At 45.7% G+C, this 18,938-nt stretch overlaps 1 protein-coding gene across 2 annotated transcripts in view; it reads right to left on the reverse strand.

Annotated features, from left to right (window-relative positions):
* The window catches only part of SPG7 (SPG7 matrix AAA peptidase subunit, paraplegin), a 35,413-nt gene that overhangs the window by 8,578 nt on the left and 7,897 nt on the right, over positions 1 to 18,938 (reverse strand). For both annotated transcript variants that reach the window (XM_054078497.1, XM_054078498.1), the window contains 9 exons: positions 17,102 to 17,352; positions 15,978 to 16,117; positions 13,250 to 13,352; positions 11,622 to 11,747; positions 11,135 to 11,297; positions 10,176 to 10,349; positions 4,259 to 4,383; positions 2,964 to 3,066; positions 1,824 to 1,934 (listed from right to left, as the gene is read on the reverse strand). In XM_054078497.1, coding sequence (XP_053934472.1) covers positions 1,824 to 1,934; positions 2,964 to 3,066; positions 4,259 to 4,383; positions 10,176 to 10,349; positions 11,135 to 11,297; positions 11,622 to 11,747; positions 13,250 to 13,352; positions 15,978 to 16,117; positions 17,102 to 17,352 — 1,296 coding nt within the window. The remainder of the gene's footprint in view (positions 1 to 1,823; positions 1,935 to 2,963; positions 3,067 to 4,258; positions 4,384 to 10,175; positions 10,350 to 11,134; positions 11,298 to 11,621; positions 11,748 to 13,249; positions 13,353 to 15,977; positions 16,118 to 17,101; positions 17,353 to 18,938) is intronic.

An 18,938-nucleotide genomic window follows, 5' to 3' on the forward strand; every position in this document is an offset into this window, starting at 1 on the left:
AGACAAACAACCCAGGAGACAACTCTGGTGCATCTTTGCTGGCCTTACATAGTGTACACAAACCTTGCCAGGAAAACAGGCTCCGTTACATCTTCAAAAGACAACCCCAAAAAGCCTCTGTGCGCTCAGCAGGTTTCCTCCCTCACTCCCAGGAGCCCTGACTTACTGACTGCTTTCTGTTCCCAAACTAAAAACACAATGGCGACAACCACAGAGACAAGTTCTTACTCCTCCCTCACAGCAACAAAGCTTTAAGGCTGACAGGGCCTCTGGACTTGCAAAGTTCTCTTTTGATTCCACACCACTCTTATTAAAACCAGAAGCTCATAATGGAAAGCACAGTAATGTCTTCTTTCTTTCAAGAAAAGCTTTTATAGCAACTGAAATGCCCTCTGGATTGTGAAACCCAGAAGCGTTTCTATTACACAGCGAGGGAACATTTAATACATGGGCCTGGAGGGTTGCATGGGGCCTTTTAGATGGAGTCCACAAAAAATAGCCAGGTCCTGCCAATACAAAAGAATTTGATTAAGCAACAAAAAGACTTTACAGCCACCCACACGCCACAGAGCCTCAGTGAAGCAAGCCAGCTTGTCAGCAGTGAAATTGCTGAAGCCCACGCCCTGCAATGCCCCACTACATTAATCCCAGATATCTCTTCCGCTACACATTCCCTGTGACCTTACTTACTTTTTGCCTTATCCTCCAAGGCTGTGGAGCTAAGGCAAGGGAGGAATTCAGAAGGAACCCCTAGAAGTATGGTGCTTTTTCTCCTGCAGATAGGAAAGTAAAGCACATCTTTGCTCCGTCTTCTGTGTTAGAGAGTCTTGCTCTCTGCTGCTGGGAGCTGCTGAGTATAGTCTGGGCTTTATGCAGGTGTGGCCACTGTTACCAAAAGCACTTGCAGTTTTGTTTTGAAGGGGCAGGTGAAACAGGAACTTCCTCAAAATCTTCTCCTAAATCAGGAATTGCTAAGGCATTTTCTGATAAAACGAACACTCAAGACCAAATTCCATGACCAGGAAACAACTGACCCAGCACAAACATCCTGTTCCACACGCTCTAGCAGAGAATGCCAGTCTGTTTGCTCAGGCTCATCCCACTGTAATGACGCTGCAGCCTGGAAGCAGTTGTGCCTGATTATGAAAACCAACGCTTGGCTACAGGGCAGTTCAGATCAAAAGCCATCAGATCCAAATCCCTCAGGTGAAGTCAAGACTTCTGGGAACTCTTTCTTCCCCTTCCCTATAATATACTGCTACAGGGTAATCTCCAGAGGTTCCTCTGCTGGCAGTCGCAACAGCAACAGGGAAAGGCTAACAGGATATTCTCAGAGGCAGAACAGTGCTCTACTGTCCTGCAGTTCATTCTGCCAATTCATCACAGCCTGGGCTTTGAGGTCAGAAAGAAAAATCTCTAAATTCTTGCTGTGGAGAATGTGTACCCTATTTGCTATTCATGTTTATGCAGCAGGTGTCCAGAACAGCAGCAAAAAACAAGGATACTTCCAGTCTTTTTTTTTTTTTTTTCCTTAAAATTACAAAAGCCACACAGATTTGACCCCTCTCTTTAATATTGTGCTACTAGCCATCTTCCCCACGCTACTGGTTCAGGCTGCCTGCAGATTCAGGAAGAGAGATTCATTTGAGATCTCATTCACAGAACATTCTGTGATTACGGCACCCAAGCTCTTCAGGACTGCTGTGCAGGCCAGAACACAGGCAGGACCCACCTGTCCTCCTCAAACGTAACTCACTCCCTTAATCCTTCATTCAAGAACTGTGATACTGTAGAGAAACAGCAGCAGTGGCAGGGGCACTCACCTGCAAGGACTCTTTCCACAGCATACTCAAAGTTAAAAGTATCGATAGATTTGTGACCTTCTCTAGCGGCGTGAAGAGCAGCTTCATTGCATATATTCGCTATGTCAGCTCCTGTAGACGAGAGTTTACAAGATTTGCATTGAATTTATGATGTGACAGACTTCAGAGGACAGAGAGGCAAGAACAAATCTGGAAAAGGCCTTAAGAAAGTCAAATAGCCTGCACTTTTGTTCCTAGGGGACAGAGAGCAAACCTAGTCCATGGTGTTTATGTTGGATTTGAACAATACAACTGCCTTGGCAATGAATGCTGCGTTGCCACAGAGAGGATAGAGTTCAGCAATCAATTAACAGGCTACAGCCAAGGCTGGCTCTCAGCATCAGGGGAGTGGCCTGGGCAGTCTGGGCTGGCATGGGCTGCGGCACTGTTCCTACAGCGACCGCACAACCTCCGTGTGCAAGAGAAAGAACATCTGTTCCGAGTTTGCGTGGGTGGGTGATGGTGGCGGGGGGCTGCTGAAAGAAGTCACGAAGAAGCAGTGTGCTGGGGCCTGTTAGAGGGGAAACCCAAAAAGGATATTCCAGGAACTCCACATAAACAGGAACTCTGGAGCCCCTTGCTCAGCGCCGTTTCAAACTCCCAGGGACCTACTATGGAAACAGGCTCAATGCAGGAGCCAGGCAGAGTTGTCCAATTTTTACTCTGACCAACAAAGTAATTGCTATCCACTCCTGCTATTGCCTTCCTGGTAACGTATATCAACTTAAGAGTCTTTTCCCGTGAAGTGCAACATCTCATCTTCAACAACAGCCTGGAGAAGGGCGTGAGCAGTGCTTTCTGCCCCTGAGGAATTAGTAACCTGGGGACTATAAAAGTGTCTTTTCCCTACCCCCACATCCTGCTAGTCCCAGAAGTTTCAGAAGATTGAATATAGCCACGAACAATTGCTCATCAGAGCTCCATTCACCAGGGAGCTGGTTAGGCTCCCACTATTTCCACAGAGATGGAGAAGGCTTGAAGAAAAAAGCCCTTTAGGCCAAAATACCCCGTTAAGACTAAACAACCATGCAGCTCCAGGTTGAGCTGCGGAACTAGCGTAGAAGCAGGCAGAGCAGCCCCACAAGACACAGCATGTCATACCACTGAAGCCTGGAGTCAGCTCAGCAAGGTGCTGCGAGTAGAAGCTGGCGTCTTGGATCAGCTTGAGACCCTTCAGGTGCTGCTCAAAGATCTCTCTTCTCTCCTGTAAAGAACACAGAACCCCTCAGCCCAATAAGCCTTGAGCTTCGACATCGGTGGTTGGGAGCAGGGGAGGAGCAGACCTCTGACAGCAGGGACAGTGGCATTGCCACCAGAGGGCAGGGCTGTCCTTACAGCGCTTCAGTGACACAGGAGCCCTGATAAACACCGAGCTCTCAAATTCAGAACAGATGCAGAGAGGCTTACCGTGAGTCACTGCTTTCTCTCAGGGGCACTCGCCCCTCCCAACTTTCACTCTGATCTGTCTTAACTTTTCTCTCACCACAAAAGCACTTGCAGGAAGGAACTCCGACTGCCTCTACCTGCTCCCTCACGCACTGCCAATGAAAACCCCATCTATACGCTGCTTTGCCTGCAACCATTTCCCAGACAAAGGTGGGGGTGAGAGGATGGCTGGCCAGTAGCCAAGGAGTGACTCATTCAGTTGGTCCAGGAGATCCTGATTAACACAATGGGCTCAGTCGCCAGGGTTTTTCCCCTTCCTCCTTTAAGGCAGCTGCAAGGTTCCTGCTTCCTGTGCCAGATTGTATCAGGCATTTAAGGTATTTTAACTAAAAACTCTGAGGAGGACATTAAAGCACAGATGGCAGAAGAAGAGCCTGTGCTGGCAGAGCAGACGGATTTGAACTGCAGCTGAGCCTATTCCCAAAACTCTGCTACAAATGTCAACAGAGCAGACAGGGAAGACTCGTAGTAAATTGATTTAAAAAGCATTCAAAAGGAGAAAGTCACTTAACAGGCTGCCTAAAGGAAAATGAGGGGCCTTACAAAGGTAGTTAGGACAATAAAAATAAAGAACAAACGGTGCTCAAGGCATGTGACAATTCTCGCACAAGCCAACTTGCCAACTTGCCAATTAGGTGATTCCCAATTTCCTTGAGAGAAGACACATAGTTCTGCATCTGCAAGGCAAAGAGAACCTCACAGAAGAACTTGCTGCCAAAGCTCATACCAGAGCAGAAACACTTAAAACCAGTGATTTGTCATTTCAGAGAAACAAGTAACTCTGTTAGCACGTTAAATCCTCGATTTAGTGCACATAAGGGCAAACAGAACCTTACCATCTCCATCTTGTCCAAGCTCAGCCTTTGCCAGACCAGTGAATTGCCAGCAAGGACTGGGAGATCTTAGTCCTTAGTGCTACAGTAAGGACAGGGCAAGCAGGTGGAATATACCTGGAGTGTTGGAAGATCAATAAAGATGTGCCTGTCAAGCCTCCCAGGTCTCATCAAGGCATTATCCAAGACATCAGCACGGTTGGTGGAAGCCAGCACTATGACATGATCTGTGGTCCCCATTCCTGTAGAAAACCAAGTGAAGACAAAGGGGAAGGTTCTCACCATCACAGATGCTGCACTGCAAGCATACAATGGGACAGGCAGGATGCAGAGAATATCTTAAGCAGCTTTATCACTAAGCCAGAGGGTGTTTACAGCATTTTGTGGGGCAGCTGGAGTTGAAAAAGCATTCTCTTCAGCTAGGAGCACAAGACAGGAAGGAACTTCCCCAGACACTCAGCTCAGGCTCTGGTCATCACGAATACTCTGAAATTCCATTTTCACTCACTTAATAAGCCTTGGCTTGAAACACATTCCCCCCGCCCTCCTTCCTTTTGTCACATTTGGAAATGGCTCCATCTAGAAAGTAGATCAGAATCTCTCTATTCTGATGAGTTCGGAAATACCTTCTCACCCCCACGCTTAAGTCAATTCCTCTTCCTTTAGCTCTAGGTTGTACAAACCATGCTTGCTACCTGAAACAGCCTTTCCCTCCCAAGTATTTCTGCTGAAAGTTCTTCTGGCTTTCATTTACTGTCAGCCTTCTGACAGTAAATCACAGGTAGGCCACCAAGATCACCAGGGAAGGGACAGGCTTTCTTCTGACCAGTTCAGCTCAATGCGGAAAGAGAGGAGAGAGCCTTGCTATGCAGCAGGGGGAACATTACAGAATGATTTGATCTTTGTTTCTCGCCCATCTTTTATCACTTGGAAGGCACCTAGGCATATTGCAGACCAGTGCAAAGACCAAGCCTGCAGAACTTACACCACAGACACGTAGACAGACACGGAACACGGCCAAACAGCTTTGCAGTGATGATGAGCATACACTAACTCAAGCCTCAGTCAGAGAAGGCCTCCAAGTCTTAAAGATGAAGGGAGCAGCAGGATTTACAGGCTTTGTGAAAGCAGCCTGCAGTACAGAGACATCAAAGGCAGACAGGGCTTCCTGGGGAAGCCAGAGCACTCACAGCTGGAAGAGGGCAGAAAGAGGCAGGTGTTTGTGCTGCCTGGGTGGGGAGCCAGGGATCATGTTGAATCACTGAACCACAGCACTTATTTATGACATTCCACCAGGTGCCTGCAGGCCCGTGGGTCTGAGTCACCTGCTTACAGCAGATTCAACAGCCCTGGCACACAGAAGCCTTCCCAGGGAAGGGACGCATGAGTCCCATGTGCTTCCGTCGCTGCCAAGTCACACGCTGCAAAGAGGCAGCTTTGTGCACGTAAGCTGGGCGAGTTTCAGCTCTCTCCGGCTCCACCAGAAGAGCTGCCAAATGTGTCAGCGTACAAGAGCTCAGCACAGAGATTAAGGTTACAGGTAAGTCGGAGGACTGGCTCTGTCAGCTTGTGCTATAGCAAAGCTCAGTTCTTGCTCCCCTGCAGGATGCTGTCTAAATAAGCTTCTGGAGAGGATGAAGCCGGCCATTCTTCAGGCATGTATTACACTGCACTTTGGAGTGTGGTAACTAAGCAGAGAGACTGGCAGGCACTTGGGGGATAGCAAGCTTCATTCACAGGGCAGGATTAGATGGTACAGTACGTTATCTGCCTTGCAGCTAGGGAGACTCTCTTAAAATAGGTCTGTCTATTAGAACAAATATAAAAAACAGAATCACTAAGAGCATCCTCCTCACATCAGCTTCAGCCCCATTTGCTCTCAAGCCTGTATCCCACTGGTACAAAGCACTGTTCCAAGAAATCCATTCCTATTCCTCCAATTCTTATTACTGTTCCCAATGCAACGTCACCTGGCACGTCACAGGCCTTGGCTTCCACAGGCAAAGATCTGCCAAAGAAGTAAATCTACAAAAACACCACCTCAGTCACCTTTAGCCTAAAGGGAGCCTTCATATCTACAATGTTTACAAATGAAGCCATTTCAAAAATGAAAAGGGAAAAAAGGGTCCACTTGAACTGGTAAGCGTTCTGCTCCCCACTGACACAGCATCTTACTTTGATGGGCATCTCCTCCATGGTGCTGCACTGTTTAATTCTCCAGTCACTTGTTCAAAAGCCTTTCGGACATCATTTGTGAATGGTATCACTGAAACGGGGCCACCTTTGTGACGGGAGTCTTGGGATCAGAAATACGTGCACAGCACAGATCAGGGGAGGCCTTGTCTGAGGAATTCAGGTAAAAAGCTGCTGCGCAAATACATCCTGCGTTTTCATTCACAAGACACAGATCAGCGCAGGACTGCCAAACTCCTCTGAAATGCATTCAGAACAGAGGAGATATTTGGGTCACATTCCTCTTCCGCTTGTTTGCTGTTTATGAGGGAATATTCACTATTCAAACCAAGCACCTGTTTTGACAAAGACTGGAGTACATGTGTCACTCTGGTTTAAAAACAGCTTTTGTACACGCAGGCTCCCTCTAGTCCCTCCCCTTCTCCCACAAGACTCCTGGTGCTTCCAGAACACGAAGAAAGCTGTCACAGTGCAAGAAACCAGGGTTGCTTGTAGGAAGAGTGCTACAATTACTCTAAAATTTGCGTACCAGAACTACTGAGTATCAAGCTGCACATTCATCCCATACAGCTTAGCATAATGGCTTTTTTTCTTGTTGTCCTCATCCTTCCTCTCGTCTGCAGAGCAGGTTCCTGACCCTCCTTTTCTTCCTCTACCTCACCTCTGAGTAATCCCATTCGAACACAAATTCAGCAATCACTGCTGATGACTCACAGATCTACTTTTGTGCACGATTTGTTTTCATATTAATAGCTAACTCGGTTCTATGGTGTTGCCTTGCAGAACTTCAACCATCAATTTAAGCTAAAGACAGCTAAAACAGAGCTCTCAACCTTCCATTTCAAGGCTGCCTCATAACAAACATACACCAACTCCTCCGCTTGTGCTTGGGTAGAACTCTTAACCTCCTAAAAAGCCTAATTCACTATTAATCTCAACACTATTCTGCCATGATGCACATAACACTTCAGCGTTCGTTTAGGTAACGTGCTCAGTTAGATAACATTTCTGAAACATGTGCCAAGATCTCTGCTGATGAGTATAAGCCAACAGTAAGTTCGTGTTCCTTGAACGCTCCTGACAGTGTTTCCCAGCTGTCTCCCATTTGACATTGTAAACTCCTTGGGCTATTTTTCTAGCATGTGTTTGATAAAGGGCTTAGCAAAATGAGGGACTTGGTACACAATCTATATGAGAAACAAAGAAATGAGACAGTATAAATTGAAAAAATAAACTAAGCAGCACATGGCAAACAAGGGACTATTAATGTATATATTGAGGATAATATTTGCCTTCTGAATTTATTTTCCAATAAAGTTGTACCCTAGTTTCTGAATTGAGACTCGCCAAGAAAATCTAGAAACCATGCCTAATTTCTACAGACTGGAGGAAACTGGACAACTTCATTTTTGGTACGGAGATGTGGATTGCACTGACCTCATACTCTTGAGCAGACAGATGGGCCTCCATTTAACTCAGTGTTAACTTGTTGCCAGCTCACCCTAAAACTGTCAGGAGAAAACAACCCCAACCAAGCCAGGATCGCAGTTGTGTGTGTTACTACTGGCCTTTTCTGTCAAGACCACCTACAATACAGTTGCACTGTGAACAGCTGTGCTCACTCCTTACGTGCTTGGTCAAGTTGCCTCAGTTAGCACGCATGCAAAGTCCCAGGGAGGTGCATACATGTATGATATTTAAGGTAATTTCTGGTATCCACACAGCACTGTGTGTTTCAAACATATTCCTCTGATATCTCTAGCTGGTTGTTTAGGACCCACTTAAAGCTCATTCCTCCCCTTCAAAATTTCACAGCCCTGTGCTGAAGCAGAGAGATCTGGAGGGTCTCTGTACAGCAGGACCACTACACCCCGTCTGTACCACGCTGTGCTCCTGCCTGCAGTTTCTCCACCTTCTGTGAGGGCAGAGATCCAGAACTACAGATGATATCACATGCAGAAACACCTACCCTTTGCAGATAATACTTCTATAAGTCCCAGCTTCTGTCCTTGAGATGGGAGGGCTGACTTCAGAGACACCAGAGCCACCTCCAGAGGACAGCCTTGCTGTTGAACTGCAGGACGTGCCTTGCTTTGGCAGGGCTGCATCCCTGTTTCACTGCAAATATCCAGTAAAAATGCAAGCAGTTTTAACCCCTTTAACAAGGTCTGGAGAAAGGGGGATGCTTCCAGTGCAGGAGCGCTATTAATTTTGTCTATGATGAATGCGATGAGACAACAAACATCATAATTCCAGTCTAGGGAAGGGGCAGCTCTGACCCACAAAAGAGCAGACCGATGCAAAAACTCCCCGATGGGCAGGCAGTGATTCCTTACCCTTGCTCTGCATGAATAAGGCTTAGCAACAGAAACACTGCAAGTTTGGTCAGTGCCGCAGGCCCTGACAGAGTTATGACAAAGAACAGCCAAAGGATCATTCTTTTTGGCACTAGTGTGAAAATATCAGAGAAAAGGGCTGATTCCCGATGCAGCACGCCCAGAAACCACCCAGCAGTGTGGCATCAAACCAAGACTTGCTTGCAAAGCTTATCTTTCTGTTTAGATAGTGATCCTGTAGTCAGGCAGACAATGCAAGAATAAGCCTCAAGAGGGGAGAATTGATTTATTACATCACTCGTCCCTCTGGGACAACTAAACTTTAAACCTTAACAGGTTCTAAACCACTACTTGTCTTAGATGGAATACAGCAAGCATCCAACAATATTTAATGGCCAGCTGGACCTAAGCGTTACCCTCTACAGACAGGAACTGCCCTTGCTGCCAATTCATTTTCCTTTGGTTCCCCAGTATTGTAAATAATTCTTTTCCAATTGCCAGTGGGAAAACACACTCCCAAACTGAGGCCATTTCCTACAGTAACAATCTTTGGGCTTGCTGCCCTCTGCCAGCCATCATCTCTAATGCACATTTTCCACTGATTCTATTAGTAGGTGAATGCTTATGTAGCTGTTGGTGCAAATTCACTCTGGATGCCACACTACACTGTCTTCTGACTCAGGTTCTTCAGTAGAGTCACAAAAACAGCTGGCTCCAGCATTTTAAAATTTACTAATTAGCCTCAAATCCTTAAATCTAATGTCTAAGTTTTAAGAAGGTTATCTCCACTACTTAGTCATAGCGCACACAGATCTGTTGCAAGCCCAATTACTTCCTTAAGTACCATGAGCTCTGGCATAGTCCTGCCTTTCTAAGGGACAGATGAGAGATGTTTTACAGGGCCTTCAGAAACAGGGACTAATGATGGGTTACAGGAGTTCAGAGTGGTGCTTGAGGAGATTCCCAAGGGTTCTGCAGGAAAGTCTGGGTCAGTGTGAAGCTCTAGGACTGTGTGCCAAGCACTGGGCACACAACTCCCACAATCCCTGTGCAGAACAGCAGCTGCTGCTGCTTTTCCTCAGTGCAGCAGCTGGTAAAGGGGAAGAAGAACAGCAAAAGGACCCATCTCGAGTGATACAACAATCTCTGAAAGCAGAGCAAGGCCAGCCAAGGCCACACTTGTGTCCACACAGGAAAAAAACATCCTGACTTTCAGGGTCACAGACCCTTCACTAACCCACAGTCATCACTCATCACATAGCCTTTTAGCAAGGACACGACCAAGGTGTGTACTTAGTTTTGAACAGGCTGCAAAGTGCAAGCTAGCCTTGTCCAAGGGAAGAGGAGAGGGAGATTTGTTTCAATGCAATTATAATTACTTCTGCAAGAAGAGAATACTGAAGAGGCACAGCAAGTTCAAACAGGAAAGAGATGTACAGGCCAACAGCTTGGATCTCTTGAGGTGATAAGGGCCCAGCTGCTGAGAGTCAGAGAGAAATACTGACCGTCCATTTCCACCAGCAGCTGGTTTAAGGTCTGCTCCTCTTCAGCATTAGCAAACCCAGATATATTGGTTGAGCGCTTCTTGCCCACTGCATCAATTTCATCGATGTACACGATGCAGGGTGCACGAGCCTGGGCTTCTCTGAAGAGGCTCCGAACTCTGGCTGCTCCAAGACCTAGAGTAGAAGGGAAGAAGAAATAAGCCTTGTAGCTAAAATCGTCAGCAGAGCTGGAAAGCATCGATACTGGCCCCCGTGACTCTCAACACCAGACAAACCCTGTACAGGACAGTCCCTTTCTCAGTACTCCCGGCACAAAGAAACAGCTACAGAACTCGTATGTTTAGTCCTTCGGCATTGCTCCTCCTGGAGTGTGTGAGCTCTCAACTGAACTCGCAGAACTGCAGGGACTCCTACAGCTGCTGTAACATGGGCTCTGCTCCCAGCTGCTAACATGAACTCCCATTCCTTCCACAAATCAGAAGCCAAAATATTCAGCATGTTCCTGCACAGTGACCCTCGTTGGGTCTCCAGAGGTCAAGGAGGAAGGAAGAAAAGGAGGAAAATAGAAATCCCTAGGCACAAAGAGGCCATAGTTTCCCCATTGGCAGAGAGCAGCGGAAAATCCATCAGCATTCTCACACAAGGAAGGAAGCCTCAGTCAGTGGCTTTAATAATAGGCACAGGGAAGTCAAGAGAATGTTCTCAGGTGAAGAACCATGGCTGACACTATCAGAAAGAAACAGCTAGCAATTCAGAGGGAATTTTGGGCACCACATACTTAAATACTGTCATCACTGAAAACCTTTTATATTTTCAGTAGAAATGAACATACAACTCATCTTCCCCATCCAAAGACAGGATAAAACTCCATCCTTTGCAAGAGGCCCGGCCACCAGCCTCTAACTCCATAACAGACCAAGTAACCCCAACCCCCATGCCCCACCTCCCCAGCAGCTTACCTCCTATCACCTCCACAAACTCGGAGCCTGCCATGGCCAAAAACGGCACTTGTGCTTCTGTAGCCACAGCCTTCGCCAGCAGCGTCTTCCCACAGCCTGGCGGTCCAAGTAATAAGGCACCCTTGGGCACTTTAGCCCCGAGCTGAAGGTAGCGATCAGGACTCTGCAAGAACAACACAACTGTCAGATCCACAGCTCACGTGAAGCACTTGAACAAGGACACAGTCTCCCAGAGCTTCCCAATACTGTTTTCAGCCTGAGCAACTCTGAGCTGCTAATGGGAGCAGCTCCATCTGCATTCTTCTTACAGAACTGGAAATATAGATTGAGTCATACTGATCACAGCACAAAAAGCTGTCAGCTTATTTAAACAGAGGTTGCTCGGTATCATGAAGGATGAAGAGAAGACTATTCCCTCCTCCCCAGGCCAGTCATCTAGCCCAGCAGCCAGGTCAGCAAGCACTTACTTTGTTCTACTTTTATGTACCTTTAAATAGTCCACGAATTCTTTGACTTCCATTTTCGCCTCATGCATTCCCGCTACATCCTTGAAGCCAATCCCTTTTCCAGATTTCCCATCCACAATGGTGAAACGAGCCATTTTCAGCTGGTTCTGTGGAAGGCAGCACAAGTACTGAAGACGTGCTCAGACTCTGAATAATCTAACAGTCTGGAAAGGCAGTTTGCTACACTTTGGGAGTCAGCACAGCACAGGTATGAGCTGCCCCTAACAAATACCACTAAAATGCCCACCAGCTCATTGATGTTTTACTAACTTTTGCTTTGGAAACTCTCCACAGCAGGACTGTTGACTGAAGCTTTATTTATCCACACGTTGTTGGAGAGAGACAGAATAAACCTGCAGTGACTGTCCCAACATAATTCAGCTCAAACTCCAAGTAGACCAGTCGGGGTTATTATTAAAAACATGCAGAATGCCCAAAGCCTTATTTGGGATCTTCTCCTCGATTTCTAAATGTTCTGATCCTTAACATACACGAGAGACATATAGTTTTGAGGAGTATCTATTGATAGTAAATAATTATCAGTGGTGAATAATTACCAAAGCTGTCTCGTAAATGCATATAAACAGACACTGCACCGTTGCCCGATGCTGCCACTGGTTTCTACTGCGGCACAACTTGGGACAGAACTATAGGTTCTCAAATTTAACAGACACCACAGCTCAGTCTCCTGGTGTGTGTTAAGCCACAGTGACAGTCACAACAAGAATTGAGTTAAACGCCCTACTCATAACGGCTCATTATGTTCTACCAAAAACAGCTACTTGCTTGGGATTTTTTTTTTTTTCTTGAGAAGAAATTTTACAGCTTCACAGGCCTCGGAAACATCGGTTTATCCAAACAGAGTTAAACACGCAGGGCCTAGCTGTCCCCACTTATGCGGGGGCAGAATCTAGTCCTCAAGGCCCTCATTACTCAACACCTCTTTAAAATATTCTTCTCCTCTGCAGCTGCATTCCTTTGTATAAAGAGAATCCCAGAGCCAGAAAAGAGCTGCACAGACAGGGATTGTATTCTCTGTATTTTCATCCCCAAATCCCGGCAGCGCAACCCAGGCTGATTTGTGCAGTTTCATCAGCTGATCCACGCAAGGGTGGAAGAGGGGAGAGGGAGATTTGATTGATGTTGCAAGTGAGGCATGTGGGATGAGCGGAACAGGCCAACATGTAATGAAATCCAGAATCTGAACATATTTTATAAATTGAGAACTCATTTTGCAAAAAGCAGCAATTCCTACTTCTGGCTGTATGGGAGGCATATTGGCAGGGCCCAGTGAAAAACACCATCTGCAGCTGCAACTCATTAACAAGCTTTGAAAATAGCAGAGCAAACTGGACTGCAAATTCACTGAGCTCAGCCCTTCCTGCCACTGGGGAAAGAACGGGCCTCAGCTCAGGCCAGTTACCGTACAATCTGGTCACAGATGACCTGGACAGGAAAGGATGCGAGATGTGTCAAGGCTGGAGAGTCCTTGGCACCACTTAATTCTCACTCTGCACTGACTTTTTTGAGGAAAGGGGAGGGGATTAGGCCAGCAGAAGACAAGACTGCCCACGGGCTGCAAAAGAACATCAAGATCCAGGATACTTACCAAGGCATTGAATCCTCCTACCCGGCTTGCAACCCTAATAAGGCGGAAGATGCTCCACAACATGGACACAGCCACAAGTGTCACTATCAGAGAGATGATATCGCTAAAAGGACAAAAGAAAGACAGGTACAAATTGAGGTGTTTGGCCACAATTTGGTAAATATTACTCAAAATAACTTTTGTGTATTTTAAAAGTCCTAACATTTAGGCCACAAGTGCAGCAATAAGCAGACACGAGTAAGAAAACGGAATTTTTACAGGTTTTTATATATATGTTATAAACCAAAAAAAAACAACAATTACATAACCTAAAAAGTTAAACAGAGGACACTGGCAAATACTGCTTACAGCTGTGGAAGAAAGCTGACCTCACCATCCCCTTCAGAGGCATGCCTACTTATAAAACACATATAACCTTCAGGCAGTCAAATTACACCCAGTGGGGCTGGCAGCCCATCCAAAGGGAGCTTCCTGCAGAAGACCTGCGTCCAGCAATGCTTGGGAGATTCCAACTCCCCTCATCCTGGCAGAAATCCCAGTGTGGGTCTCCCACTAAGAGGCTGCTCTGCCTTGCCTGGTTGGCCCTGGCTGCTCAAGTCCTTTATGTCAGAAAGAAGCCCTACAGCAACCACCATCATCCATTTTCTGGATCCTTTACAATACCAACCGCCTTAGGAGGGAGACGAGGAACAGAGATGACACCGCAGTTCTAATGCGGTTACAAGACAAACATGTTGAGGACAAATACGCTATGAGCTCTAAAAATGGATGCTTTTCAGAACTATCATATATCAGATGACAGGATGGGATTTGTGGGACCCTGTTCTGCTTCTGTACGTGCCTGTGAAATCATCTGGTCTTGCCACACTTGTGTGTCTTATCTTTAAACTGGGAATACGTGTTCCATCTCTCAGAGGAATGATTTACTGAAACAAGGGGGCCAGCATGTGCTCTACACCCAGCTGCATTTGTTTCCTCTCAGTGAGAGATCCTAGGCAACATCAAAAACCTCAAAGGCACCTTCAATTTGTTAACTGTACAAACAGGATTAATTCAGAAACACGTCAAGTGTCCACATCTGAGAGTAAACTGAATCCAAGCTGCACCTCCCAGGTTGGAACTCCAGACTGAGACCCTGAATTCTCAAAACATTCACCAAATCTCCTAAGGGACTTCAGACTCTATAATATCTTTTAAAAAAGAAATCTCTTTCCAAGGGCAGGGAAGCAGCTCATGTTGGTGGCTGACTCACTGCCCAGCTTACACGTCCCATTATACACAAGTCTGAAAAAGTTAGCAAGTTCTGAATTTCAACTAAAGGTCTCACACTGTTTGATCAATTAATAAAGTTTATCTTCATATAAACCTTGTGTTAAAACTGTGCAAAGGCTGTTCAGAGGACAACCAGACAAAATACAGCCCAGGTACCATCTCTTACAGGAACATGACATTTGTTTCACATTTTGTTAAGGTGTCTGGGAGGAATTACACCCACTGGCTATCCTCCCCTCTATTGGGAAAGCCAGTGCACTCCAAACCCTGTGAGCGGCTAAAAGCAGACATGATGCTCTGCATGGCTCACAAGCAAGTGGCCAGGCCATTTCAGCAGACAACTGCAGTGGCACGATGCAATCTGAATTGGGATTTCTGCACTTCGCAGACAGGATTGCTGCACCACATCTCTCTGTCAGTACTGTGAAACAAGTAATTAGTTGAGAGCTCCCCAAAACGCTGAAGCCTCTCCCCACACTTACGGAATGTCTTCTTCCTACACCTGTGTAACAGCTCTCTGTGATGGTGGAGGACTTGTTCAACAGCCTAGTGAGCGAGTACAGGTCTGTCCTGTACTCCAGAATCATAAATCTGTTGTGCAACAAGAAGCTGCTGGTCTTAACAGAAGGGCAAATAAACCACATCAGCAGCAAATGACCACGACACACCAGTATATCATATGAACACTCAGATTAAAGCCTAGTCAATGCTCTAGTCTTTTGACACACCTTCCCTCTTTTATGCTCGTTATAGCTTATTTCAGAATAAAAAGCTTTGAGCATATTTTAAGCAAAGCATCCTGGTTTCAGGTAACAGAAAAGGGCTGTAAGTTTAATAGAAGAGCTTCTCTCAATGAGATTTCATATCCTAGAATCAAAGCCACGCTGCTCAGTATGTGTCTCACAGCTAGAGCAAGCACCAGTGCAGGCTGTCCTCTGATCTACAGCTGCTGGAGAAACAGGCCAAAGCTAGGTGTTTATTTTTACAGACTGAACCACCACTCCAGGCCTTCCTCGAAGCGTTTTAATGGGGGGGGGGCGCTTGCTGCACCACCAGCATTCTCCACAGACCAGGGCATAACACCACTTGTTGAGTCAGGATTTCTATCACACTCTGCACTTGAATAATTGATTATAAGGACAGAATGTGCTCAGCTGTGCAAGAACACACTGCAACCAACACAGACTTTCCTCAGACTTGCTGATGCTGACCCAAAACATTCTGGGCTGCTGCACACTGCAGCTCCAGACACCCCTCTGTGACTCTCACTTCTGAAATGTGAAGGTATATCTAGAGCACAGCTGTTCCTAAAATATGGAGAAAGTGCTCCAAAACTGGGACCACTTTTTTGTTCTATATTTATAACAACATTCAGTCCCCAGTTGAAAGGGACTTTCCAAGTGAGAGATGTTGTCACCAACATAAGATCAACAGTAAGCACAAATTTATATCATACTTTCCATAAAATCCAGGATGTTTGTAGGAAACGGGGATTCTGTCTTTCTCATCAATATTCAGCTCATCCTCCACAGCTCTCAGCTTCTCTTCAAACTTGTCAATGTTTGCCACCCGCATTGTGAACAACAGGGTAACATTCTAGGAAGACACAATCAAGGAGCAGCATTTAAGTATTGTAAAATAAGGATGCAGCAATGAGCCGAAACACACAACATGGACAAGTCAAATAAAAGTTAGCCTTCTATTTCGTTCTTTGATACTGCATCAATGGACTCATGAGCAGGTAACTCACACTAGGGCTCCAAATGAACTTTGAACACCTCACTGAGCATAAAAGCCAAGAGCTACGCCTCAGCTCTCTAGAAACAAGGAGACGCAACAACTTTGCAGGCAAGCTGAAGGAATGAGGTAGTGTTATAAACAGTTACACCGAAGCCTCTAGCTCAGGCAAATTCTTGTACTACATATGGAGAACTGCATCAGTGGGAAGGACGTGTTGTGCTCCACTCAGACTTCATGGATCTTGTATCTGTATCTTTGTCAGAAGTGGATTTTATCCAGCAGTTTGCGAATGGATCATAAGCCATTGAACAAAACGGGATGTGCCCAAGAACAGGATTTTAGTCTCTCAAACCAGTTTGTAACCATCGATAGTGGCAACTCATGGAAATAAGCACATGATTCACCTTTGTTTTGTTTCCATTTTGGAAGATTTTGGTAAGGAAGTCTGATAGACTTTGACAGAACACCTGAAACCAAAATCCAAATAGAAGACAAATTCTGAAACAAGATCTACTAGTAAAAGTTCATAATCTTGCAGACACCTTCTCACATATCAGACCGATCTGGTAAGAAGAAAGTATGGAATTGTTCCAGTTTTTTAGGCACACGTAAGATTTTTCTTCCAGGCCACTATGAATTACTTTTACTATTTAAAGCAAAAGTCATCACGTCCAGGTTGAGATGAATAACAGAAGTCCCCTGAACTTCAAGTACAAGAAAGAAAAATTAACAAAGAGTAAATTTAGCAGCTAAAATCTTACTGAACATGTATCCATTAATTCAATTCTTTTCAACAGCATAATCTAAAATTATTCATTCCAACTGCAGAAAGCCACTCACAACTTGTCCGTGCGGAGTTCCTCCTGGGTGCAGATAGATTTCCACAATGTCACTCTCTGGCACCACCTCGATCCTCTGGACCTCTCCCTTTGCCAGCATCTCATTCACAAAGTAGTTCCAGGAAATGTTGGTCCCTTCTCTGTTCTCGCTGACCGTGAATCGGAACATCAGCACTATGAAAGTGATGATGAGCAGTGCCCGTAAGCGTTCGAGGTGCATCTGATGTTCCTTTTTCCTGCGCTTCTCCTCCTCTTTAGGAAAAATGATATCAGAGAGAAAAAGAGATCAGCACATAGATGCAGAGCTTTCTAACCAACAAAGGAACAATTACATGACAAAGATTAACACCATGGTACCTTTTGGGGGGGCTTTGTTGCATGTTTGGTTTCCCTTGAAAGACTGGCCCAGAAGCAGCACCTAACTCACACTGCACAGGCAATTTTCTGCCTTGGCTCACAAAGGAGGCTCTGTGACTTGCACAAGGTCATGCAAGTGACTCAGTTTTTTGGATTGCATAGCATTTCCAGACCTTTCTGGTTTCTGGACTGTCAGACCACAGGGCCTCAGCTGTACACGTGGAACAACACCAGGTCAAACGCCTGGTTATGAAAGCACAAGCACCCAGATGTAAACCTAACAGTTGCCTGGAAGGAGGCAAATTTTGCATCCCACTAGCCAGCAAAAAATCCACTTGCATCACATTGCTGCGGTTACATTCAGCTGTTCCTTGACGCCCTAAAAGCCACGCAGTGAGGCACGGTGCACACAGATCACAGAGAAAACGGAGGACCACCTTTTTCACTTTAATTGTTGCTTCAGTAAGAGGAGGAACTGAAGCATCAGTGAGCCAAAGAAAGCCTCTCACTTGCAGAAGTTATTGATTGCGTACACAGACAGCAATCTCAGGCACATTTTGCAGAGCTCTGTTCAGCATTTCCTGGTTTAAGGCAGTCTAATCCTGCTCCAGGAGACTTCAGACTGTCATAGCCCACCGGACTCTTTACAATCCCACTAAATGTCATTCTGTTCTAAAATGAGAAACTCTTTCACTTCCCTGGCCTAACATGGATATCGGCCAAGCACAGCCATCGGACCCTTGTTCCTAAAAATCACACTCAGGGTGAGTACAGCCCCTTTCTACTTGATGCGCTTTTACACTGCCTGGTCCTCAAGCTGTTCCTAACATATCCAACAGAAAATATTGAGAGTCAGTGTCACTGGTGAATAAGATAGCACAGTACTGTAAGAGATAATTGCTTCCTGGAGAGCTCCCGAACTGGGGGTACCACGAGACCAACAATGTTTCTGCTACCGAGAAAACATCTGCATTTGCGGTAGATCTGACATAGCGCAGAGACAGGATATGCAGTTTACCTGTGCACAGAAATACAAGGCAAATCTATCTCACTCTTAGAATCACAGATTTTCTCCCATGCTGTACAACTAACCTCACGCTTAAAATCACCTGAATACTTGTCCAGACTAAAGATCTGGATCGAAGAGGGATTTCCATGCTAGAGGTGCTTTCCCTACCTTTACTGTACCAGTGATACATGGAAGCAAGGACATAAGAAAAAGGCATGGTTTACTTTGATTATTTGCCATCCAAGCTTTTTTACAGACTCCTGACATTTTTCAGACAGCACTGGCAAATCTGAAGTCTTGTGGTCCGCAAAGCGCCACGACAGTACAGCTCAGTGTCAGCTGCTGCTGGTGTTTGAGCTGTTAATGTGGCAACAAAACCTTCTGCTCTTCCCAGTCATATGTGGATGTACTTGATATATAATTTAGCACTTGTTCTTGATATACAGTTTAACATCAACACAACACGGCATAC

The sequence above is a fragment of the Cuculus canorus genome, chromosome 13 (genome assembly GCF_017976375.1).
Source record: "Cuculus canorus isolate bCucCan1 chromosome 13, bCucCan1.pri, whole genome shotgun sequence".
In the NCBI taxonomy this organism is placed as follows: Eukaryota; Metazoa; Chordata; class Aves; order Cuculiformes; family Cuculidae; genus Cuculus; species Cuculus canorus.